Source organism: Nerophis ophidion, linkage group LG25 (genome assembly GCF_033978795.1).
Source record: "Nerophis ophidion isolate RoL-2023_Sa linkage group LG25, RoL_Noph_v1.0, whole genome shotgun sequence".
Lineage (NCBI taxonomy): Eukaryota > Metazoa > Chordata > Actinopteri > Syngnathiformes > Syngnathidae > Nerophis > Nerophis ophidion.
In genome coordinates this window covers 30,559,143-30,586,422 of record NC_084635.1, presented here as the reverse complement: position 1 = coordinate 30,586,422, position 27,280 = coordinate 30,559,143, and the positions used below count along the sequence as shown (strand labels likewise).

The following is a 27,280-nucleotide window of genomic DNA, read 5'->3' as shown; positions in this document are numbered from 1 at the left end:
TTTTTTGCCGAAAATTGGCCAACAACCATCGGAGCAAAGTATGGTGCCATACAACGCCCGCATCCTGTGGCGTAACAAAAAATAATTCATGATTAATCATCACCTTTATGTTTAGCATGTGTAACTTTAACCGTGACTTATTTGACCAAAGTCACAACGAGGAGTTTGTTTTTTTTTGCCGAAAATTGGCCAACAATCATCGGAGCAAAGTATGGCGCCCTACCACGCCAACATCCCATAGTGTAACAAAAATGTGTTCATTATTTCTCATTACCTATATGTGTAGTATATTTAATTCTAACCGCAACTCAATCGGTCAAAGTCGATAAGAGGAGTTTGTTAAAGTGTCGCCCCTGTTTTTGCCGAAAAACTAGCAGATGAAAACCAAAGTGGCCGACTTGCTGTTCCTTATTTTGGTATGGGTTTTTAAGATTTCATGATAAACATCTCCTGCGATTTTCGTGTCGATACATGAAACTGGTGGGAGGGGCTAATTTGTTTCTATTAGAAACCCCAAAAAATACTTAAAGAGGAACATTATCACCAGACATATGTAAGCGTCAATATATACATTGATGGTGCAGAAAAAAGACCATCTATTTTTTTTACCGATTTCCGAACTTTAAATGGGCGAATTTTGGCGAATTAAACGCCTTTCTGTTTAGCGAGCTGGAGGCGATGACGTCAGAATGTGACGTCGCTGAGGTAACACACCCGCCATTTTCATTTTCAACACATTACAAACACCGGGTCTCAGCTCTGTTTTTTTCCGTTTTTTTGACTATTTTTTGGAACCTTGGAGACATCATGCCTCGACGGTGTGTTGTCGGAGGGTGTAACAACACTAACAGGGAGGGATTCAAGTTGCACCACTGGCCCGAAGATGCCAAAGTGTCTGCCGCCAGACCCCCATTGAATGTGCCAGAGTGTCTTCACATTTGACCGGCGATGCTAAGGCAGACATGGCACAGAGATGTATGGATAACCTGCAGATGCATTTGCAACGATAGTCAACGAATTTACAAAGGTGAGTTTTGTTGATTTTGACTGCCAGCTAATCGATGCTAACATGCTACGCTAATCGATGCTAACATGCTATTTACCGGCGGTGCTAAAGCAGACATGGAACAGAGACGTATGGATAACCTGTAGATGCATTTGCAACTATATTACGTTTCCTTCCACCCACATTTAATGCGTTAAAAACACTTACCAATCGACGGATTTAAGTTGCTCCAGTGTCAAAAGATGCGAAAGTCCTGATCGTTTGGTCCGCACATTTTACCGACGATGCTAACACAGCTATTCGGCCATGCTATGGCTATGAAAAGCGTCAATAGCTATTCGCTCAATAGCTTCAGTTTCTTCTTCAATATTTTCATACTCCAACCATCTGTTTCAATCCATGCGTAATCTGTTGAATCGCTTAAGTCGCTGAAATCAGAGTTTGAATCCGAGCTAATGTTGCTATATATTGCTAAGGTATTCCCATCGTTTGTTTACATTGGCAGCACTGTGTGACGTCACAGGGAAATGGCCAGTGTCTTCGCAGAGAGCCGAAAATAAGGCACTTTAAAGCTTTATTTAGGGATATTCAGAGACCGGTAAAATTTTGAAAAAAACTTCAAAAAATACAACAAGCCACTGGGAACTGATTTTTATTGTTTTTAACCCTTTTGAAATTGTGATAATGTTCGACTTTAAAAATAGTATGTCACTCCCACTGATCAGTGATCAATTCCTGCGTTGCTCGGTTAGTGAGCGCCTTTGTCATACAACCATTTGACAAATAAACCGGCTGAAAAACGAACCAACAGTTGCCCTGTCTGCCCGATTTAGAATTGTCCGTGCTCTTCGTTCTGGCCTTTGCCCTTTTGCAGCTGGCTCACAATGGAAGCCTGGTTGAGAGTGAAACCCACAGACAGCGGCTTCCCTCCCTGGTGAGCAAGCGTCACATCCGATCACGGTCATCGTCACATGAATGTCCACCTCAAATAGGTCGTACCAATGACAAGAGAGGTCTTAACGAAGGGACGAAACCAGACTTCAATCCAACGGCGTGACCCTAGGCTGCATCCCCAAGTTTCCACTCAGGAATAAAACAATGTGAAGAACATCAAGCAAAACAGAAGAAGAAGGTAAATATTCGTAGGACGAGATCAGCTTCACCGGACCATTGTCCTGCGATTATGCACCGCTGCCGTCCCTAATCCTCGTCTGGCAGGACAGACTTTTAATGAGCTTACAGCCAAAGACACACAGAAGTTATCACATTAAGGACTTAAACACCCGAGTACTCTTCGCAAAGATGCTTTAATGGCTTTAAAAATACCTCCAATCCGCTAATCACTGGGAATTAAAACTGAGCGAATTAAAAAGAACAACAAATCTCACAATTTATGACGACTGGAAAAGAAGTCTGCCACCTCAACGTTGGGATGGGAAGAATATCAACTATTTTAAAAAAATACCGTATTTTTCTCTGAAAGTAAAACATTTCCTTGTGGTATAATCAGCGTTTTTCAACCTTTGTTTATTGAAAAAAATGCAACCATTGAACCAAAGTATGGCGCCAAACCACGCCCACATCCTATGGCGTAACAAAAATGTATTCACAGTTTATCATCACCTTTATGTGTAATATCTGTAACTTTAACCGCGACTCAGTTGTAAAAGTAAAACATTTCCTTGTGGTATAATCAGGGTTTTTGAACAAAAAAATGCAACCATTGAAGCAAAGTATGACGCCAAACCACGCCCACATCCTATGGCGTAACAAAAATTTGTTCACAGTTTATCATCACCTTCATGTGTAATATCTGTAACTTTAACCGCGACTCATTTGTAAAAGTAAAACATTTCCTTGTGGTACAATCAGCGTTTTTCAACCTTTGTTCATTGAAAAAATGCAACCATTGAAGCAAAGTATGGCGCCAAACCACGCCCACATCCTATGGCGTAACAAAAATTTGTTCACAGTTTATCATCACCTTTATGTGTAATATCTATAACTTTAACTGCGACTCTTTTTTAAAAGTAAAACATTTCCTTGTGGTAGAATCAGTGTTTTTCAACCTTTGTTCATTGAAAAAATGCAACCATTGAAGCAAAGTATGGCGCCAAACCACGCCCACATCCTATGGCGTAACAAAAATGTGTTCACAGTTTATCATCACCTTCATGTGTAATATCTGTAACTTTAACCGCGACTCATTTGTAAAAGTAAAACATTTCCTTGTGGTATAATCAGCGTTTTTCAACCTTTGTTCATTGAAAAAATGCAACCATTGAAGCAAAGTATGGCGCCAAACCACGCCCACATCCTATGGCGTAGCAAAAATTTGTTCACAGTTTATCATCACCTTTATGTGTAATATCTGTAACTTTAACCGCGACTCATTTATAAAAGTAAAACATTTCCTTGTGGTATAATCAGCGTTGTTCAACCTTTGTTCATTGAAAATTATTATTTTTTGAGCAATGGCACTTAAAAAAAAAAAAAAAAAAAAAATCACACTAAAATTATTTGGGTTCCAAATGGGTCCTACTCATTAAAGTGTTAAAAAATAAATTATATATTTTTTGTTTACTTTTAACACAATAATCTCAAGATCAACTTCAGATTCATCCGTCAATTTTAAGTTTTATTGTTGTTTATGTATATTGTTTGTTAGTTTTGAAACAAAAACGTGTGGCAAACACTAAATATGCAACATTTTACACGGAAAATATCTCAAAATGGAATATTTAATCTGACGTAATTGGAGCCCTGAATAGGTCAATAATTCATAATAACATTGATTTTTATTCACAATTTTTTTTTTAAAGAAAGAAACAGCCTGCATGGCAGCTTTGTGGTATTATAGTCAACATTGCAACATTTTCTTGTTAAATTTCACCTCTTTGCTCTTTTATACCACTTTTTATGTTTTGTATGTTTTTTAATCGTATTTTTAGAATGTGCCGTGGGGCCGTTAAAAAATTCCCTGCGGGCCACAAATGGCACTTTGGACACCCTGGTTTAAGCATTAGATACGACGTCTACGAAGCAATTAGCTACCTGCTGCCACCTACTGATATGGAATAGTATTACACGGTTACTCTGCTGATCTCTAGACAACACTGACACTCAACAATGACACTTTATAGCATATAACCCCTCGAGAGTTTGCACTGGCTCCCTATTCATTTTAGAATTTATTTTAAAACCTTGCTGTTTGTTTTTAAAGCTTTACAACATGGGTCTCAAACACGCGGCCCGCGGGCCATTTGCGGCCCACGAGACGTTATTTTGCGGCCCCCACCTTTATATGAAAATTTTACGTTGGTGCGGCCCGCGAGTTTTAAATGAATGGTGCTTTACAGTGTCATACTTGTATAACCTCTTTTTTTCATGGAGACTACCAATTTTCAGTGCCCCTCCAAGGGTAATCATTCTGCCGATTTTCACCCAAAACAACATTAATCAGGGGTCTTTAGCGTCCTCTACAATCTGTATCAACAGTGTGCCGGTCCAGCAACATGTTGTATTTGACTTATGTAGACGCAGTTAGCGACTGCAAGACAGACTTGGTCAATAACCATACAGGTCACACTGAGGATGGCCGTACAAACAACTTTAACACTGTTACAAATATGTGCCACACTGTGAACCCACACCAAACAAGAACGACAAACACATTTTGGGAGAACATCCGCACCGTAACATAATACGAAAACAACAGAACATAAACCAAAAATCCCATGTATTCCTAACTCTTCCCGGCTACAATATACACCCCCGGCGAGGCGAATTTGGGAGAGTGGCTGTGCCAGTAATCTGAGGGTTACTGGTTCAATCCGCACCTTCTACCATCCTAGTCACATCCGTTGTGTCCTTGGGCAAGACACTTCACCCACCTTGCTCCTGATGGGTCCTGGTGAGTGCCTTGCATGGCAGCTCCCACCGTCAGTGTGTGAATGTGTGTGTGAATGGGTGAATGTGGAAATAATGTCAAAGCGCTTTGAGTACCTTGAAGGTAGAAAAGCGCTATACAAGTATAACCCATTTTTACCATTTTTTTTTTTTTTTACCCCCGCCCCCAAACCCAGCTGCATTGGATTCTGGGTATTTGTTCTGTTGTGTTTATGTTGTATTACAGTGTGGATGTTCTCCAAGATGTGTTTTGTCAATCTTGTTTTTATGGGTTCACAGTGTGGCGCATATTCGTAACAGTGATAAAGATGTATATATGGCCACCCTCAGTGTGACCTGTATGGCGGTTGATCAACTCTGTCTTGCAGTCCTTTCCGTATAACAAGCCTCATACGATATGTGACTGGGCTGGCGAAAAAGCGGAGGAGACGGCAAGTTGTAGAGGACGCTAAAGGCAGCGCCATCACGGCACACCCTCTATATTGTTGTCCGGGTGAAAACCGGGAGAGTACTAATATTCGGGTATTTCCCGGAAAAATCGCGAGAGTGGGCAAGAATGTTGCCAGTGCGGGAAAGTCATTCAAAGAAGGTGAATTTAATAAAAAGTGCATGTTAGATTATTTTAAGAAATGGTTTCTTGTGGCCCAGCCTCACCCAGATTCTGCATCCTGTGGCCCCCAGGTAAATTGAGTTTGAGACCCCTGCTTTACATGGACTGGCACCTCATTATATCTCTGACCTCATCCAAATTTACAATCCTCTGAGGTCCGAGAGCCAGTTCCAGCTCGTGGTGCCCAAGACCAGACTTAAAACTAGGGGAGACAGGGCCTTCTCTGTGGTCGGCCCTAAGCTCTGGAACATGTTCAAACTGCTCCCACAATGGAGTGTTTTAAGTCTCGTTTTAAGACCCATTTTTATTCTCTGGCTTTTAACACTACGTGAGTTGTGTGGTCCTCTGTGTTTTTAAAATTTTGATTTCTATTTACTGTTTTAATTGGTTTTACCCTTTAAAATCGTTTTTAATCATATTTATTTTATATATTTTTTTATATTGGTTTTATATGTATTTATTTTTTTGTTTTTATTCAGTCATTGGTGGAGCTCAGGATAGGATTTGAATATTGGTTTTAAAATTTTTGTGCAGCACTTTGGAAACATTGTATTGTTTAAATGTGCGATACAAATAAAGTGGATTGGGTTGGATTATTTGCAGATTTTTGATACTGGTTTGCATAAAATATTTGTAACCCAAATTACATAATAGCCCACGGCACAGTGGTTGAAAAACATGGGTCTACATAACATGTAATGGTGGTTCTTTGGTCAAAATATTGCTTAGCTGATGTTTTACAGATCATCTTCAAGTCAGTCTCTGACAGTCACTTCAGGATGCACCGTTTTGGGGACAGGTCTTATTTACGTGGCTTGAACGGGAGTGGAAGGAGTGTCAAAAGATGGCGCTAACTATTTAAAATAAATTCAGACTTTACATCAATCGATAACGGAGTAGCGTCTCCTCATCCGTGGCTCACTAGTGCGTAAAAAAACATCCAATCGGAACTCGCTAATAACCAAACTTCCTCGGGTGAATAATGTAAACTCACTACACCGGTAGTTTTTAGCACTTCCATAGCGAGATATAAGTTAGAACTTTACGCTACTTTATATTAGAAATGGCAACAGCAGCGGGTGAATGCCCCATAAATAAAAGATAGACAAAAACAAGAAACTTATCGACTACAGCATCGCCATGGACTACACTGGCGGATCTGCGCAAATTTTCAGAACTTATGTAGATATCAAAAACACATCAGCAGGTACAAGAAGGTAAGAAAAGTTGGTTTTGAATTAAATTTTGAAACAAAACGCTAGATAATATGTCTGGTAATGGATGAAATTTTGCGGTCCTTATACCCACACCATAGTAATACTTGTATCTCAGACTACGGTAGCTGTAACGGGCCAACAATCCATCAAGACATTTTGACGGATTTTTGACCGCCGTGTGTAATGTTCTTTATTTTCCACGGAACATTTCAAGTTTTGGTCTTGTTTACTGGCGTCATATTGCAGTCTGCACGCATCTCTTATGTGTGACTGCCATCTGCTGGTCACTCTTATCATCACACCATGTACCAGATAAAACTGCTTTGAGGTTGGTAAGCACAACCAGAATTATTCCGTACATTAAGCGCACCGAGTTACAACGCGCACTGTCGATTTTTGAGAAAATGAAAGGATTTTGTAGTCCAAAACATACAAAAAAGTTGATTTTTAATGTCTTGAAATTGATTTTTTTAGTGTCGATAGCCACACATTTGTTCCGTAAGTGCTGCTTTCCTGCTACCTCAAAACACAGTACAAGAATTACCATGAATTGATCAACGTGGACCCCGACTTAAACAAGTTGAAAAACTTTTTCGGGTGTCACCTTTTAGTGGTCAATTGTACGGAATATGTACTGTACTGTGCAATATACTAATACAAGTTTCAATCAATCAATCAAAGAAGTTGAAAGTTGGCAAGTTTAGGCCAGTTCTAATTGTCAAGAAACTCCATCCACTTGTTGTACAAACCCAATTTCCATATGAATTGGGAAAGTGTGTTAAATGTAAATATAAACGGAATACAATGATTTGCAAATCATTTTCAACCCATATTCAGTTGAATATGCTACAAAGACAACATATTTTTTTGCAAATAATCATTAACTTTAGAATTTGATGTCCAGCAACACGTGAAAAAGAAGTTAGGAAAGGTGGGAATCAATACTGATAAAGTTGAGGAATGCTCATCAAACACTTATTTGGATCATTGCACAGGTGTGCAGGCTAATTGGGAACAGGTGGGTGCCATGATTGGGTATAAAAACAGCTTCCCAAAAAATGCTCAGTCTTTCACAAGAAAGGATGGGGCGAGGTACACCCCTTTGTCCACAACTGCGTGAGCAAATAGTCAAACAGTGTAAGAACAATGTTTCTCAATGTGCGATTGCAAGAAATTTAGGGATTTCAACATCTACGCTCCATAACATCATCAAAAGGTTCAGAGAATCTGGAGAAATCACTCCACGTAAGCGACATGGCCGGAAACCAACATTGAATGACCGTGACCTTCGATCCTTAAGACGGCACTGTATCAAAAACCGACATCAATCTCTAAAGGATATCACCACCTGGGCTCAGAAACACTTCAGAAAAAAACTGTTACTAAATACAGTTTGTCGCTACATCTGTAACTGCAAGTTAAAGCTCTACTATGCAAAGCGAAAGCCATTTATCAACAACATTCAGAAACGCTGCCAGCTTCCCTGGGACCGAGATCTTCTAAGATGGACTGATGCAAAGTGGAAAAGTGTTCTGTGGTCTGACGAGTCCACATTTCAAATTTCTTGGGGAAATATTCGACATTGTGTCATCCGGGGCCAAAAGGGAAGCTAACAATCCAGACTGTTATCGACACAAAGTTCAAAAGCCAGCATCTGTGATGGTATGGGGGTGCATTAGTGCCCAAAGCATGGGTAACTTACACATCTGTGAAGGCACCATTAATGCTGAAAGGTTCATACAGGTTTTGGAACAACATATGCTGCCATCTACGCGCTGTCTTTTTCATGGACGCCCCTGCTTATTTCAGCAAGACAATGCCAAGCCACATTCAGCACGTGTTACAACAGCGAGGCTTCGTAAAAAAAAGAGTGCGGGTACTTTCCTGGCCCGCCTGCAATCCAGACCTGTCTCCCATCAAAAATGTGTGGCGCATTACGAAGCGTAAAATACGACAGCGGGAGACCCCGGCCTGTTGAACGGCTGAAGCTCTACATAAAACAAGAATGGGAAAGAATTCCACTCTCAAAGCTTCAACAATTAGTTTCCTCAGTTCCCAAACGTTTATTGAGCGTTGTTAAAAGAAAAGGTGCTGTAACACAGTGGTGAACATGCCCTTTCCCAACTACTTTGGCACGTGTTGCAGCCATGAAATTCCAAGTTAATTATTATTTGCAACAAAAAAAAATAAAGTTTCTGAGTTTGAACATCAAATATGTTGTCTTTGTAGTGCATTCAATTGAATATGGGTTGAAAAGGATTTGCAAATCATTGTATTCCGTTTATATTTACATCTAACACAATTTCCCAACTCATGGAAACAGGGTTTGTAAATGTACGCATGTTCGAAACAACTTGATACCCAGAGGTGGGTAGTAACGCGCTACATTTACTCCGTTACATCTACTTGAGTAACTTTTGGGATAAATTGTACTTCTAAGAGTAGTTTTTCTGCAACATACTTTTACTTGAGTATATTTATAGAGAAGAAACGCTACTTTTACTCCGCTCCATTTATCCGGAATCAGGTCGCTACTCGCTACTTTTTTTTTTTATCGATCTGTTAATGCACGTTTTGTTTGTTTTGATTTTTTCAGACACGCATTCAAAGTAGGATCTACGCATACCTGCGTTTCACCAATCAAATGCAGTCACTGGTGACGTTGGACCAATCAAACAAAACCAGGCGGTCATGTGACCGTCACACGTAGAACCCGACATGTTGAAAAACTTATTGGGGTGTTACCATTTAGTGTTCAACTGTACGGAATATGTACTGTACTGTGCAATCTACTAATAAAAGTTTCAATCCATCAACCAATCAATCAAAAGTGTAAAGGAAAAAAGACACTTTTTATTCCAACCGTACTTCCTGTCAAAAGCCCAAAGACTGATCGCACAGTTCCTGTCTTCACAATAAAAGTGCGGCTCTATCGCGCCTGCGCTAACAAAATAAGAGTCTCCGAAAGCCAGAGCAAACAAGCTAGCAAGCTACGGAGTTTGCCGCCAATGTATTTTTTGTAAAGTGTATAAAAACGAATATGGAAGCTGGACAAATAAGATGCCAAAAACCAACAACTTTCATGTGGTATTAGACAGGAAGGAGGAACTTTTTTTCTCCTCCATTTGAAAACCGGGACGTTATCAGCACTATACTGTCTGATTTCAATCAATGCAAGTCATCAGAATCAGGTAATACACCAACTTATATTTTTGTCTCCATTAAAGATAGGAATCTTTATGTTAAACATGCATGTATATTCATTAAAACACCTTTAACATGTCAACAAAAACGTAATTGATTAACGTTGAAAAACTTATTGGGGTGTTACTATTTAGTGGTCAATTGTACGGAATATGTACTGTACTGTGCAATATACTAATACAAGTTTCAATCAATCAATCAATCAATCAATCAATGCCTACTGAGCCTATGGTGCTGTTAAGTTATTGTGGCTCAATTTGCCTTATTCTTTTTATTTTAATGTATTATTATTTAATATATAATATTGTTTTAGTTGCTTAAGAGATATTCCTGGCTCTGAATTTGCTCATTGCTATTTTTATTTTTTTGTCCATTATTTGTTGCCGCAATCATTAAACAAACAGGTTACTCATCAGTTACTCAGTACTTGAGTAGTTTTTGCACAACATACTTTTTACTTTTACTCAAGTAAATATTTGGGTGACTACTTCTTACTTTTACTTGGGTAATAAATCTCTAAAGTAACAGTACTCTTACTTGAGTACAATTTCTGGCTACTCTACCCACCTCTGTTGATACCCAATACCCAACCCTCACATATTGTATGTAAGAGTGACTTTTTGGGTACATATTCCTAATGTACATTTGTTCATTGGAACATATCATAATTGGAGTACGACCATGGTCTCTCGTTCAATACTTCACGACTGAAACTACAATACTGATCCATGATCCATGTAAGTAGATTGCAGGAATGTATTGATTATTGATGAACAGCTTTCTGGCGAAAACAGCACTGAAAAGCTCGCCGTGACATATTTCAAATGCAACCAATTTGCGCGGATGTCACTAAACCCGTTCTGGAAGGACACGAGAATATCTTAAAGGGGAACATAATCACCAGACCTATGTAAGCGTCAATTGATGGTGCAGAAAAAAGACCATCTATTTTTTTAACCGATTTCCGAACTCTAAATGGGTAAATTTTGGCAAATTAAACGCCTTTCTGTTTATCGCGCTGGAAGCGATGAGGTCAAAATGTGACGTCGCCGAGGTAACACACCCACCATTTTCATTTTCAACACATTACAAACACCGGGTCTCAGCTCTGTTATTTTCAGTTTTTTTGACTATTTTTTGGAACCTTGGAGACATCATGCCTCGACGGTGTGTTGTCGGAGGGTGTAACAACACTAACAGGGAGGGATTCAAGTTGCACCACTGGCCCGAAGATGCCAAAGTGTCTACCGCCAGACCCCCATTGAATGTGCTGGAGTTTCTCCACATTTTACCGGCGATGCTAAGGCAGACATGGCACAGAGATGTATGGATAACCTGCAGATGCATTTGCAACGATAGTCAACAAAATCAAAAAGGTGAGTTTTGTTGATGCTGACTGCCAGCTAATCGATGCTAACATGCTACGCTAATCGATGCTAACATGCTATTTACCGGCGGTGCTAAAGCAGGCATGGCACAGAGATGTATGGATAACCTGTAGATGCATTTGCAACTATATTACGTTTCCTTCCACCCACATTTAATGCGAAACAAACACTTACCAATCAACGGATTTAAGTTGCTCCAGTGTCAAAAGATGCGAAAGTCCTGATCGTTTGGTCCGCACATTTTACCGGCGATGCTAACGCAGCTATTCGACCTTGCTATGGCTATGAATGGCGTCAATAGCTATTCGCTCAATAGCTTCAGTTTCTTCTTCAATATTTTCACACTCCAACCATCTGTTTAAATACATGCGTAATCTGTTGAATCGCTTAAATCCGAGTTTGAATCCGAGCTAATGTCGCTATATCTTGCTGTGGTATTCCCATTGTTTTTTACATTGGCAGCACTGTGTGACGTCACAGGCAAATGGCCAGTGTCTTCGCAGAGAGTCGAAAATAAGGCACTCTAAAGCTTTATTTAGGGATATTCCGAGACCGGTAAAATTTTGAAAAAAACTTCAAAAAATACAACAAGCCACTGGGAACTGATTTTAATGGTTTTTAACCCTTTTGAAATTGTGATAATGTTCCCCTTTAATCCTTCTAATGCTCACTACTCCCTTCCGTCTTTTCACTCCGCACTCCTCTCAGCCCCTCTTTGGTTTTTACAAGACAAGTCATGTCCACGTCGGACGCGGATACTTCACGAAGGCGCTGACGTGGGAGTGGGCGTAACAGTGTGTGAGAGTGGGGCAAGTCCCTTACCTGTATGATGGACATGCGGTTAGTAGGTGTGTCTGTAGTGCTGGTGACTGGGCCTGTGAAGCTGGTGTGGCATCCCACGTGGCCTTGGGGCACGCTGAGGTTATTGGTAGTGGGCTTAAGGTACATGACTTCTGATCTCGGTGAGCTGAGTGGCAGGCGTGTCTGGTAGTCAAAGTACATGGGAGAGGTGGCCAAGGAAGGACTGCTTACCACATTCATCACATTCATGGCATCCCGCTCCTCCACCTCGCTCTGCACCAGCATGATGTCGTTCTTGTTAAGCTTCTTTTTCTTTCCTTTCCCCAGCTGAGGATGTGAGTATTCTGCGATTCGACAGTTATAGGTCCGTATCTCCTTGTTTTCCCGTTTGCACTTGACGGCTATGGTGACCATGGCAGCCAGAAGCATGATTGAGATGATGCTCAGAGTCACGATGAGAGGCAGGGACATGTCCCACTTCTGATGGTTGTCGACATGCAGCAGTCCGTCAGCGGGATGTCCGTTGGAGGCCTTGATGATGAGCCTCGCCGCGGTGGTGAGGGTGGGCTTGCCGTGGTCCGACACGCGGATGATCAGCTCCACGGCGGGACTGGCGTTCTCCCAGAAAGGGTGGGCTGTTCGCACCTCACCGGTCGCTGGATCCATCTCGAAAAGGTGCTCCTCGTTCCCGTCCGAGATCTCGTATGTGAGTCTCCCGCTTTCGCCGTAGTCATTGTCCACTGCCCTCACCGTGGTGACAATGTAGCCCACCCCGACGTTCCGCGGCACGTGGATTTCAGCGGTGTCGTTTTGTAGAAGCGGGAGAACGATGACAGGGATGTTATCGTTTACGTCCAGAATACTGATGCGCACCGTTGTGTTGCTCTCCAGGTGGGGCGATCCTGCGTCCCGAGCGAGTACTTTGAAGTCAAAGTATTTGATCTGCTCATAGTTGAACGATCTGACTGCATATATGGCTCCGTTGGCGGCGTTCACGTTTACGTAGGTGTTGACATCACCCCCGCTCACGTTGGAGTTAATAATGCTGTAGTACACCGTGCCGTTTTGTCCGAGATCCGGGTCATGAGCAAGCACTGAACCCAGGAACTCTCCCGGTATGTTGTTCTCCGGTATCTGCAGTAGGTAAACCGACTTAGTAAAGCGCGGGACGTTGTCGTTCTCATCCAAAATCTTTACGGTGAAAGATTTTGTGGAGTTCAGAGGTGGAATGCCGTTGTCCTTTGCCACAATGGTGACGTTGTACTCGTCTTGCGCCTCTCTGTCCAACGGTCTTTCCGTCACGACGGTGTAGAAGTTATCGTAATTCTCTTCTAGTTTAAAGGGGACGTTACCCAGCACTCTGCATTGAAGCTGGCCGTTCCTGCCTGAGTCCTTGTCCGTGACCCGGACCAGAGCAATAACAGTGCCTGAAGGTGCCGCCTCGCTGATGGCTCCCTGTCGTACCGACACAAAGCCAATAGAGGGCCAGTTATCGTTCCTGTCAAGCACTTTAACGGTGACTTTACAATGGCCCGGGATGGGATTGGGGCCGAGGTCCTTTGCCTGTACGTCGATCTCAATAACAGGGCTCTCTTCGTAGTCAATTTCGCCCTGAATCTTGATGACCCCTGTTCTAGAATCTATGGAGAACAGCTCCCGGATTCTCTCTGGGGCATAGCCACTGAAAGAATAGACCACCTGTCCATTGTTGCCCTCGTCAGGGTCGGTGGCGTTTAAATCTATCAAGACTTTACCGGGAGGGGAGTTTTCAGGAATTTCAACAACATACGAGGGCTGGTCAAACACCGGGCTGTTGTCATTTGAATCGATAACTTTAACGTTTATCTGCATGGTGCCAGACCTTGAATATTCCCCGCCATCAGTTGCTGACAAAATAAGGGTGTGATGGTTTCTTTCTTCCCGGTCTAGTGGCCTTTGGATGATCAATTCTGGGAACTTAGTTCCATCCCCGCGGGATTTTACCTCCAAGGAAAAGAGATTGTAGTCATCGCGTGTTATCTGATAGGTTTTCAGACCATTTTCCCCTGCATCTGGATCATGAGCGCTGGTCAGGGGGAAACGTGTCCCCGGGACTGCATTTTCAGATATGTCAATGTCGATCTGGTCAGAGGGGAAACTCGGGGAGTTGTCATTTATGTCTTGGATGTCTATTTTAATCATGCAGATCTCCTTGTCGTTCGCAAACACCTCCATGGAGAGCTGGCACTTGGGGTTTCTTTTACACAAAGTCTCTCGGTCAATGCGCTGTTTTGTATAGAGCAGTCCACTCTGGGGGTCCACGTCGATGAGATGCGGCGCCGAGTTCTCCAGCACCCTGAAGTTGGCTTTCTTCCCCTGCCCGCCCTGCCCGGTCTGCTCCAGGCCGAGTCGGGCATCTTTGGCGATGTTTCCGATCACCGTCCCCGGTCCTTGCTCCTCGGGGACGGAGTAATTCAAGTTCTTCAGCGTCAGGGCTCGAGCCCACAAGAGGAGGAAAAAAAAAACAGAAAGATACATCCCCACTCTCTGGAAGTGGCTTCAAGCTGCGTTGACCTGTTGATATATATTTTTTTGTCCCCCGCTACAGCTCCGTGTTATCACTTCCAAAAAAGAGTCCTGGTCATCACGCGAGGTCTCGGCATTCGCCTCGGCGGATTGTGTTTTATCTGTTGCACTCCTCCTCCGCCTCTCCCGGCAATCTGTGGTCGCCGAACACCTAATTTAAATTCAACGCCGCACTCAGAGTCATCTGAGCAATAATCATGATCCACTCTCCGAACGGAATAGTCATGGCGAATGCAAATTGACACCACCTAGGAGAAAGCAAAGAAACACACATTACGTGTTTGTCATCTCGTTAGCCCGTGCAATCTATCCGGAAGAAACGCGATCCGGACTCGTGTGTAATTCATCTCAACAATCATTGCCAATTGAGTTATCCGTCCAGTTTTTTTTGCTTGTTAGTAAAATCCGGCTACCCTGCGAGAATTATGGAAAATAGTTCTGATACCACGGCATCCACATCCAGGACTTGTTTGGTATGCATAAACAACAAACAATAAACATTCCATTCACATAAGATGAGGATGCTGGATGAAAACTGTCCAACTTAGGCAGCACCGCAGGCAATACAGCAGGAGATGGGCTATTGTGACGCTTTTTGAACAAAAATGAGCCTCTTACACGCATTAACCAATCCGCATAATCCGGATATATAATACGAGCCTCGTAAAAAAAAATAAAAAATAATTCCAACATCACAGCAGAAGCTTGTAATGTGCGTCGTCCTCTGCAAGAACTGTTGCATCCTTGCACATACATGACGTAAAAAGAACATATAAGAGGTTAACTTACCTAAATGAAGTGGATTTTAGTCCAGATATAGTTCCAAAAGGAGGGAATGTGTATCCTTTTGCCCTTTTTCTTCTTTGCAGGCTACAATGCAGCAGCAGTGGAAATAAATAAATAAATAAATAAATAAAAAAGGGCTCCAGAAAAGTCTGACTGTAATGTCAATGAGCTGCTGTGTGATTAGGATGCAGAGGCTCGCCTTTTGCACGCAGTGAGTCACCCTTGTTCCAAAAAAAAAAAAAAAGCAAGGACAAAAAGCATCCAGATGCGTGACAAAGGTGTGCAGATCTAAAAAAAAAAAAAAAAAAAAAAGAGAGAGAGACCGGTCAGTGGGTCCTATCCCGCCCGGATCAGCATCAGCATCAGCGGTGTAGTGCGGTGTCCTTGCCCGGCGTCCTTATCCAAAGTAACATGGAGGTGCGTCCTTTTTTTTTTTTTTTTTTCTTTTTTGTTGCATCAACTCAATGCAACGTTGTTCTTTTCTTTCTTTTTTTTCTGTAGAAAAAGAAAAAAGCACGTTGTTACAAAGTGTGTTGTGTACGTTTGGATGCGTCCTGAGTAGAATAAAAAAGACGAGCGCTTCCTCGCACGGTATGAACTCCGTGCACGCACACGCTGCGTTAAAAACCGGAGACGCGCTCCGGCCGGCAGCCAATCGGCGTCGAGCGGGGGCGGGGCTGAACGAGGAGGGGGCGGGACTAAGGCGCAACGGACTGAGGCAGACTACAAATGATGGGCGGCGCTCGTTGGCCACCGGCGCTGCTTGTTGTTTTTCAAAAAAATACAAAAAAAAAAAAAAGAGCACTTCATTGTCGTTTACGTTGCAGGAAGCCAGCAGATGTGTGGCAGGAGGAAAAAAAAAAAAAAAAAAAAGAAAGTCGTTACTCAATTAGATTTAGTTTTGCCACCCCCTCCCTTTTTTTTTTTTTTTTTTTTGATGGAAAACTGTCTCCATGCACTGGAGCACATATGTGTAAATGTCATGTTTTATTCATGGGATGTGGATTATTGTAAGAAAATTATTGCTTATGTAACTCATTTTCCATATGCCAAAAGTGCCAAACTCTAGGCCCGGGGGCTAGATTTAGCCCGCCAGTACGCAATTCAATTGGCAACATACAGCTTTTTTTAAACGGCACTTTAACCTTTTTAACTGTATTTAATACATTAATTAATTAATAAGGGCTTCACGGTGGAAGAGGGGTTAGTGCGTCTGCCTCACAATACGAAGGTCCTGCAGTCCTGGGTTCAAATCCAGGCTCGGGATCTTTCTGTGTGGAGTTTGCATGTTCTCCCCGTGACTGCGTGGGTTCCCTCCGGGTACTCCGGCTTCCTCCCACCTCCAAAGACATGCACCTGGGGATAGGTTGATTGGCAACACTAAATTGGCCCTAGTGTGTGAATGTGAGTGTGAATGTTGTCTGTCTATCTGTGTTGGCCCTGCGATGAGGTGGCGACTTGTCCAGGGTGTACCCCGCCTTCCGCCCGATTGTAGCTGAGATAGGCGCCAGCGCCCCCCGTGACCCCGAAAGGGAATAAGTGGTAGAAAAAGGATGGATGGATAATTAATTAATCAACATAACGTTTAACTTAACAAATTTAACATTTTAACGGCGGCATAGGGTTTTTTAAACAGTATTTAAACCTTTTTAAATTTGTTTAAAATAATAATGAATTAATTAATTAATTAACATAACATTCAACAAAACAAATTTAACACTTTAACGGTAGCATAGTTTTTTTGTTTTTCTTACGGCATTTTGACATATTCATTAATTAGTTTATATATTGACATAACATTTCACATAACTAATTTGACATTTCTTTTTTTATTTTGAATATATTTAACATAAAACCTAATTAATTTTTGAATAAAATTAAAATAAAATTTAGCGTAATACAATGAACATTTTAACATCAGCATGAAGTTTTTTTTAATGACATTTTAATATTTTTTTTATTTATTTAACATACTAATACATTTTTAAAAGCATTTTTTTTAAATGGAACGTTTGATTTTTAAAAGCATTGAACATATTATTTAATTAATTATTGATTAACATAACATAATATTTAACATGATAAATGTAACATTTTAACAGCAGCATCGGGGTTTTAATGATATTTATTTTATTTTATTTATTTTTTATTTATTATTTTTAATCAGTTGACATATTGACATAACATTTAACATAACATTTGACATTTTAACAGCAGCTTAGTTTTTTTAAGCTGATTTTTTCCATTTTAAATGTATTTAACATATGAACTAATTAATTAATTGATTAAAATAATCACATAACATTTAACATAATACATTTAACTTATAAACATAAAATAGAGGGTTTTTCAAACATAATTTTGACATTTTTAAATGTATTTAGCGTATTAATTAATTGATTAATTGATCAACATAATAAAAAACATTTAACATAACAAATTTAACTTATTCACATAAAATAGAGTTTTTTTTAACAGCATTTCTAACATTTTTTAATTCATTTATCATAATTGATAAGATAATCAATTAAAATATCAACATAACATTTATTATAACACCTTTGAAATTTTAACAGCATAAGACAGCATAGGGTTTCTTAAAGGCACTTTGACTTTTTTAAATGTAACATATTCAAAAATTATCAATTAATTTACTATTCAAATAATTAACACATTTGCATACAATTTAACATAATAATTTTAACATAACACTTTAAAAATTTTTAACAACAGCATACGTTTTTGTAACGGGATTATAACATTTCTAAGTATATTTAAGATATTTAAAAAATTATTGATAATATTTAATTAACATATCATTAAATTTAACACAACAAATTTTACATTTTAACAGCAGCATAGTTTTTTAATGGCATTTTAACATTTTACATGTATAATAATAATTGTTTAATTAATTAACATATTAACATAACATTTAATATACATTTTACATTTTAACGGCAGCATAAGGATTATTTTTAACAGCATTTTACAATTTTTAAATGCATTTAACATATTCAATTAATTAATAAATGAACTAATAACATTACATTTAACATAACAAATGTTACATTTGAACAGAAGCATAGGATTTTTTAAACGGCTTTTTAATTTTTTTAAATGTATTTTAACATATTAATTAATTAAGCAATAATTAACGTATTAACATAAAGTTTAACATGATACATTGTACATTTTAATGGCAGCATAGGGTTATTTTGAAAGATTTTTTAACATGTTTGAAAGTATTCAACATATTAATTAATGAATTAATAACATATTAACATTACGTTTAACATAAAAAAACGGAAGCATAGTTTTTTTGACAACATTTAGAATTTTTAAATGTGTTTATTATATTAATTAACATAACATTTATTATAACATTTAAAATAACATTTTACATTTTAACGCAGTATAGGGTTTTTAATGGCACTTTAACATTTTTAAATATAACATATTCAATAATTAATTAATCAATTCCTAATTAATTAATTAATTAATTGATTGATTAATATGTTAACATCACATTTAACATAATGCATTTAACATCTTGACGACAGCATAGGGTTTTTCTTTAATGGCATTTTAACTTTTTTAAATGTATTTAACATAATAATTAAATAATTAATTTGTATACTGGTATAACATTTAAGATGCCACAATTAACATTTTAATAGCAGCATAGGGTTTTTAATGGCCGTTTAACATTTCTAAATCTTTTTAGGATATTAATTAATTATTTAATTAATTATCAAATTCACTTAACATTCAACATAGATTTTACATTTTAACAGCAGTATAAATATTTTTAACAGCATTTTCAAATGTTTAAATACATTTAACATAAAATTCAATTAATAGTTTTTTTTTTACATAATTCTAACATTTTCAAATGTTTAATTAATACATTGATTAATCAATTATTTGAATAAATAACTAACTAATAATTAATTAAAAACATTAATGTATTCATGGGGTGATTAATTAACATATCAATATAAAGTTTAACATAAATATTTTATTTTTAAAGGCAGCATAGTTTAATGGCAATTTAACATTTTTAAATGTATTCAACATATTAATTAATGAATTATTCAATAACATTAATGCGATGAGGTGGCGACTTGTCCAGGGTGTACCCTGCCTTCCGCCCGATTGTAGCTGAGATAGGCGCCAGCGCCCCCCGCGACCCCGAAAGGGAATAAGCGGTAGAAATGGATGGATGGATGGATGCATAACAAAATTAACATTTTATCGGAAGCATAGGGTTCTTTTCAACAACATTTTAATTTTTCAAGATGTATTTAACATATTAATTAATTAACACAACATTTAACATAACATTTAAAATAACACGTTTTAAATTTTAACGCAGTATATGTTTTTTTAATGGCACTTTAACAATTTTACATGTAACATATTCAATGATTAATTAATTAATGAATTATTAATTATTAAATGATTGACATTTAACATAACAAATTTAACATCTTAACGACAGCATAGGGGTTTTCTTTAATGGCATTTTAACTTTTTTTTAATATATTTAACATATTAATAATTAATGAATTAAATTGGACACTAACATAACATTTAAGATACCACAATTAACATTTTAACGGCAGCACAGGGTTTTTAATGGCATTTTAACATTTTCAAATCTATTTATGATATTAATTAATTATTTAAATAAACAAATAAACATAACATTCAACAGATTTTACAGCATTTTAACAATTGTAAATATATTTAACATAATATTCAATTAACTAATTATTTAAATAATAACATTACATTTACCTATAGACATTTTACATTTTAATGGCAGCAAAGGTTTTAAAAAAAATAATGTTTAACATGTTTAATGTTATAATGAATGAATGAATTAATGAATTAATTGTTTATTTATTTAATGAATTAATGAATGAATTAATGAATGAATTAATTAATGTGGTAAACTGTATTTTTCATGTTTTTCTGTGTTGTTTTGCACATCATGTTTTACTCTCACTCTCGCCCACAGTCTGGAGTGCAGCTGACGCTGGGCAATCGTGCACACCTGAAAGCTGATTAGGTGGGCTATTTAGTCTGGGTGCTGACGGCCTGTCAGGGCCGGAACTTTGTATCCACTGCAAGTACACTCACACGTGTCTTGGCATCCTACAAACCTACAGTCTTTCAAGTCTGTTTTTGTGCTCCTCTCAGGTTTGCTTATTTTATATCCTAGCTTCGTCTAGCGTTTTCTGTTCAAATTTGGATTGTTTGATATAGTTATTTTATTCATGGTGTGTTTTGTATTTTCCACCATCGCTTTTTGTTTTCTTTGGCTACGTTCCACTTCCACCTAAATAAAGGAAGTATTTACTATATCATTCTACGTCTCTGCATCCTTGGGATCCACTCTCCAAGTTACGCAACAGAAAAGTTCCGGCCAAATATATGGAACCCGCAGAGACCGATCCCTGGAAAAGGGCTTTTCAAGGCCAGGCCCAACGCATCAGTCAGCAGGGGGACCAGCTAGACCACCTGGGCCGGGGCCTACAGAGTCTGTCGGAGCGGCAAGACGCCATGTTGGAGCGTATGAACGAACTACTAGCCGCCGTCGTTCCCACTTCGACCACTGGACAAGACCCGGCACCCGCTCAGCCCATGCCACCCGCTACAACCACCAATATGCGGCTATCCCGTCCTGAACGTTTTTCCGGAGATGGGGATGACGTAAGACACTTCCTGACACAATGCGAACTACACTTTGAGCTTAACTCTTCCGCTTTCACTTCTGAGCGAGCTAAAGTTGCTTTTGTCATCACTCACCTGTCTGGCCGGGCAGGCACCTGGGCTACTGCTGAGTGGAACCGTCAGACCACCACCATTTCCTCATATGCAAGCTTCTCCAAAACTTTGAAACAAATCTTCCAACAACGGCTCCCAGGCAGAGAAGCAGCGAGATCCCTCTTCCGGCTGCAGCAGGGGTCACGACGGGTCGCGGAGTACGCGATCGAGTTCCGAACCTTGGCCGCCGATTGTGACTGGGGTCCTTCGGCGCTGTTAGACGCTTTCTTCATGGGGCTTGCGGACGAAATTCGGCATTTATTAATCCCGATGTCACTGCCGACGGACTTGGACTCACTCATCGAGCTGGCTGTGCAGATCGACTTCCGCCTACGGGAAGAGAGAAGGGACCGACGAGGGAGACAAGCCCTGCCTAACAGCCACTCAGCGCCTGCCAGACCAAACGTCTACAAGACGGAGCAATTCATCCCCGAAGACACCTTTCCCCCGTGGCAGAGAGACGAACCGATGCAATTGGGTGGTCGCCGACTCTCCACCGCCGAAAGGGAGCGCCGTCTTCGGCTTCATCTCTGCCTATACTGCGGGGATCCTGGTCATCAAATCTCCCGCTGCAAGGTACTACCTCATCCTACCACACGGCCACGATTGCGCACGCAATCACCCGATGAAACGTCCACCAGAGGTCGCCGTTCTCCTCCATTGGCCGCAGGCAGAATGCAACTAAAAGGTACTTTGTATTGGTCTAACCAACAAATAGACATTTCTGCTCTTATTGACTCTGGGGCAGATGACAATTTTTTGGACTTTGAATTTATGAAACGTCATTTGATTCCTGTTATAAAATTGCATGAACCCAAAGAGGTGTATTCTCTCGATGGGCGCCTGTTAGCCAGTATTACCCACCAGACCCACCCACTCAACTTGCACTTGTCTGGTAATCATAGTGAAAAAATAATTTTTTATATTATGCCTTCACGGTCCGCGCCCGTCATTTTGGGAATAACCTGGCTACAGAAACACAATCCGCACATAGACTGGTCTCGTGCTGCTATTATTAATTGGAGTGTTACTTGCCACACACATTGCCTCCGTTCTGCCACAGGTTCTCACACACCGCCACCTATCGCTATCATAGAGAACATAGACCTGACAAACGTGCCTAAGAACTATCATGACTTGAGAGCGGTGTTTAGCAAGGATAGTGCATTTTCACTTCCTCCCCACCGACCATACGATTGTGGCATCGATTTGCTAGCCGGTGCGGCGTTACCATCAACCCGCTTATACCAAGTATCAAACACTGAACGTAAAGCGTTGGAGGAGTACATCAATACGTCTATTGCCGCGGGTCTCATTCGTCCTTCGACCTCACCTGTTGCCGCAGGGTTTTTCTTTGTCGAAAAGAAGGATAAGTCCCTACGGCCGTGTATTGACTACCGCGCCCTTAATCAGATTACAATCAAGAATAAATACCCTCTTCCACTTCTTGATTCGGCTTTTACTCCCTTACAGACTGCTAGATTTTTTACTAAACTCGATCTCCGTAACGCTTACCATCTCGTTCGCATCCGAGAGGGGGATGAATGGAAGACCGCATTCAACACTCCACTCGGACATTTTGAGTATCTTGTCATGCCTTTTGGACTCACTAATGCTCCCGGCGTGTTTCAGGGTCTTATTAATGACATTTTTCGGGACATGACAGGTCAGTTTCTTTTCGTTTACCTGGACGATATATTAATTTATTCATCTACTTTTGACGAACATGTGCAGCAGGTGCGGTTGGTTCTTCAAAGATTACTTGAGAATAAATTGTTCGTCAAAGCGGAAAAATGCGAGTTCCACTCTTCCTCCATTCCCTTCCTAGGGTTTATCATTGAGGAGGGTAGACTCAAACCTGATCCCTCTAAAATAAGTGCAGTTGTAGACTGGCCCATTCCGGTGTCCAGGAAGCATCTTCAGAGATTTTTAGGATTTTCAAATTTTTATCGGCGATTTATTCGAAACTTTAGTCGCGTCGCGGACCCACTTACGAGGCTTACGTCTACTAAGGTCCCATTTGAGTGGACACCCGAAGCCAATTCCGCGTTCTTGAGGTTAAAGGGATTGTTTACCTCGGCTCCTGTTCTCTGTTACCCTGACCGTTCTCTCCAGTTTTTTGTTGAAGTAGACGCTTCTGATTCAGGTGTAGGGGCCGTACTCTCCCAGCAATCCGTCCTCGACCAGAAGTTGCATCCCTGTGCTTTCTTTTCTCGTCGCCTATCCCCTGCTGAGAGGAACTATGACATTGGCAACAGGGAGCTTCTGGCAGTCATCCTGGCTCTTCAAGAGTGGAGACACTGGCTGGAGGGGGCGGAGCTTCCATTCATGATCTACACGGACCACAAGAACTTGGCCTACTTAAGGACCGCACAAAGACTGAACCCACGCCAAGCCAGGTGGTCGCTATTCCTGAACCGTTTTAATTTTGTCATCACTTTCCGACCTGGTTCTCAGAATGGGAAACCTGACGCCTTGTCCCGTCTATACTCTTCGTCATCTGAGAACTCCTCACCTCAACCTATCATCCCACAAAGACACATCATCGGGGGACTTCAGTGGAACATCGAGCAGCAAGTCCTAGAGGCCCTAAGGTCGGACACATCACCTCGGAGCTGTCCACAAGGTCGGCTATTTGTGGTTCCTCGGCTCCGCCCCAGCGTTCTGGATTGGGCACATGGGTCCAAGATTGCTTGCCACCCAGGTATTCGTCGCACTGGCTTCGTCCTCTCCCAGCGCTTTTGGTGGCCATCCATTTTGGCGGACACTAAGGCTTTTGTGGCAGCATGTCGGATCTGCGCCCGGAACAAAGCATCCCACCAGGCCCCGGCAGGTCTATTACATCCATTACCCATCCCTTCCCGCCCATGGTCTCACATTGCTGTGGACTTTGTCACAGGACTGCCTCCCTCTGAAGGTAACGACACCATTTTGACCATTGTGGACCGGTTCTCAAAGATGGCCCATTTTGTGGGTCTCCCCAAACTACCCTCAGCCCTCGAAACAGCCCAACTATTAGTACTTCATGCTTTCCGGCTGCACGGCATCCCCTCTGATGTGGTATCTGACAGAGGGCCACAGTTTTCCTCGGCCGTCTGGAAGGCATTCTGCGAATCACTGGGGGCCTCTCCTAGCCTATCCTCCGGCTACCACCCACAGAGCAATGGTCAGACTGAACGGACCAACCAAGACCTGGAGGCGGCAATTCGGTGTACTTGTCATCAACAACCCTCAACTTGGTCTGAGACCCTTCCATGGATCGAATACGCTCACAATTCCCTCATCAGTTCTGCCACAGGCTTGTCGCCATTTCACGTCACCTACGGTTTCCAACCACCTCTTTTTCCTTCTAACCAGTCTAAGGCCGACGTTCCATCCGTTACGGCACACCTGCGTCGAGCTCACCAGGCTTGGCGCAACACCAGGGCAGCACTACAGAAGACATCAGCCAGGAACCAACTTTTAGCCAACCGACATCGCACTCCAGCCCCAAACTACCAGCTGGGACAGGAGGTCTGGCTATCATCTCGGGACTTACCACTTGCCACCGACTCTAGGAAACTGGCTCCCAGGTTCGTTGGACCATATCAAATCGTCAAGATTATTAACCGTGTTGCAGTCAAGCTCCGCCTCCCAAGGTCTCTCAAGTGCCATCCAGTGTTTCACGTTTCCCGCATCAAGCCTGTCTCATCCAGCCCGCTCAGTCCTCCCGAGGTACCACCCCCTCCACCCAGGTTGATCGAGGGTCACCCAGCTTTCACAGTTAACACAATCTTGGATGTGAAAAGAAGAGGTAGAGGTTTCCAATACCTGGTAGACTGGGAGGGGTACGGTCCAGAGGAACGGTCATGGGTTTCAAAGTCTCTTATTTTAGATAAAGATTTGATTAAGGATTTTTATATTCGATTTCCAGACAAGCCAGGTAGGCCGCCAGGTGGCGTCCGTTGAGGGGAGGGGTACTGTGGTAAACTGTATTTTTCATGTTTTTCTGTGTTGTTTTGCACATCATGTTTTACTCTCACTCTCGCCCACAGTCTGGAGTGCAGCTGACGCTGGGCAATCGTGCACACCTGAAAGCTGATTAGGTGGGCTATTTAGTCTGGGTGCTGACGGCCTGTCAGGGCCGGAACTTTGTATCCACTGCAAGTACACTCACACGTGTCTTGGCATCCTACAAACCTACAGTCTTTCAAGTCTGTTTTTGTGCTCCTCTCAGGTTTGCTTATTTTATATCCTAGCTTCGTCTAGCGTTTTCTGTTCAAATTTGGATTGTTTGATATAGTTATTTTATTCATGGTGTGTTTTGTATTTTCCACCATCGCTTTTTGTTTTCTTTGGCTACGTTCCACTTCCACCTAAATAAAGGAAGTATTTACTATATCATTCTACGTCTCTGCATCCTTGGGATCCACTCTCCAAGTTACGCAACAATTAATGAATTAATTAATTCATTAAATAAATAAATGATTATTACTTAACATAATACAAAGTTTTACATAAATGTTTTATTTTCAATGCCAGCATTGCTTTTTTAATGGTATTTTAAAATGTACTAAAAATATTAATCAATAATTAATCAATAACATTCTAACATAACATTTAACATAACAAAATTAACATTTTAACGGAAGCATAGGGTTATTGTTAACATAATTTCAATTTTTTCAATGTATTTAACATATGAATTAATTAACATTACAAATTAATATAACATTTAAAATAACACATTTTAAATTTTAACTAAGTATAGGGTTATTTAATTGCACTTCAACATTTTTAAATGTAAAATATTCAATAATTAATTATTTTATTTAATTATTAATAAATTAATTGATTGATACATTTAACGTAACAAATTTAACATTTTAACGACAGCATAGGGGTTTTCTTTAATGGCGTTTTAACTTTAATTAATGAATTACTTTATATACTAACATAACATTTAAGATGCCACAATTAACATTTTAACGGCAGCATGAGTTTTTTAATGGCATTTTAACACTTCTAAATCTATTTAGGATATTAATTAGTTAATTAATTATCAGATTAACATAATATTCAACATATATTTTACATTTTAATGACAGCATAAGTTTGTTTTTTTAATTTAATATTTTAAAATGTATTTTCATATTAATTATTAATTAATTAACATTTAGACACAAAATTTAACATAACACATTTAAAATGTTATCAGCAGCATAGGGTTGTTTTTTTAACGGCATTTTAACACTCTTAAATGTATTAAATATTTAATTAATTAATCAATGACCCATTAACATAACATTTAACCTAATAAATGTAACATTTTAACGACATTTATATTTACAGTATATATATATATATATATATATATATATATATATACAGTCATCCATTTTCTACCGCTTATTCCCTTTTGGGGTCGCAGGGGCCGCTGGCGCCTATCTCAGCTTCAACCGGGCGGAAGGCGGGGTACACCCTGGACAAGTCCCCAACACACACACACACACATATACATATATATATATATATATATATATATATATCTATATATATATATATATATATATATATATATATATATATATATATATAGATATATATATATATATATATATATATATATATCAATATACAACAATCAATAATTACAATCACTATATTACAACATTACTAACATTTTGCCTAAACTACTACCTGCTAGTCGGCTTGATACCCAAAAAGCAATCTCGCTGGGCGAGTTGTTTACATACTTATTCAATTTAAAAATCTGGTGTTATGATAGGAAAGGACAAACAGTAGAAAATGGATAGATGGATCTTATGTCGATATTTGTTGCCCTCTTGTGGACGATGTGAGTGAACCATGCCAGTGACCTTGAAATGCACTCCCCGGAGACTATAGTAGAGTATTCACTTATACAACCCAATCCAAACAACCTTCCCTAGTCATGGCAGAGAAGAAAAAAAATGACCAG

The 27,280-nt window shown here is 40.1% G+C and overlaps 1 protein-coding gene across 3 annotated transcripts in view; it reads right to left on the bottom strand.

Annotated features, from left to right (window-relative positions):
* The window catches only part of LOC133543042 (protocadherin-17-like), a 233,276-nt gene extending 207,531 nt beyond the window's left edge, over window positions 1-25,745 (bottom strand). For 2 of the 3 annotated variants that reach the window (XM_061887420.1, XM_061887422.1), the window contains exons 1-3: window positions 21,304-25,745; window positions 15,490-15,981; window positions 12,157-14,948 (exon numbers count right to left, since the gene is read on the bottom strand). In XM_061887420.1, the coding sequence (XP_061743404.1) occupies window positions 12,157-14,652 (2,496 nt within the window). In that variant the 5' untranslated portion in view covers window positions 14,653-14,948; window positions 15,490-15,981; window positions 21,304-25,745. The remainder of the gene's footprint in view (window positions 1-12,156; window positions 14,949-15,489; window positions 15,982-21,303) is intronic. The other variant, XM_061887421.1, reaches the window with a different exon arrangement.
* Window positions 25,746-27,280: the final 1,535 nt, after the last annotated feature.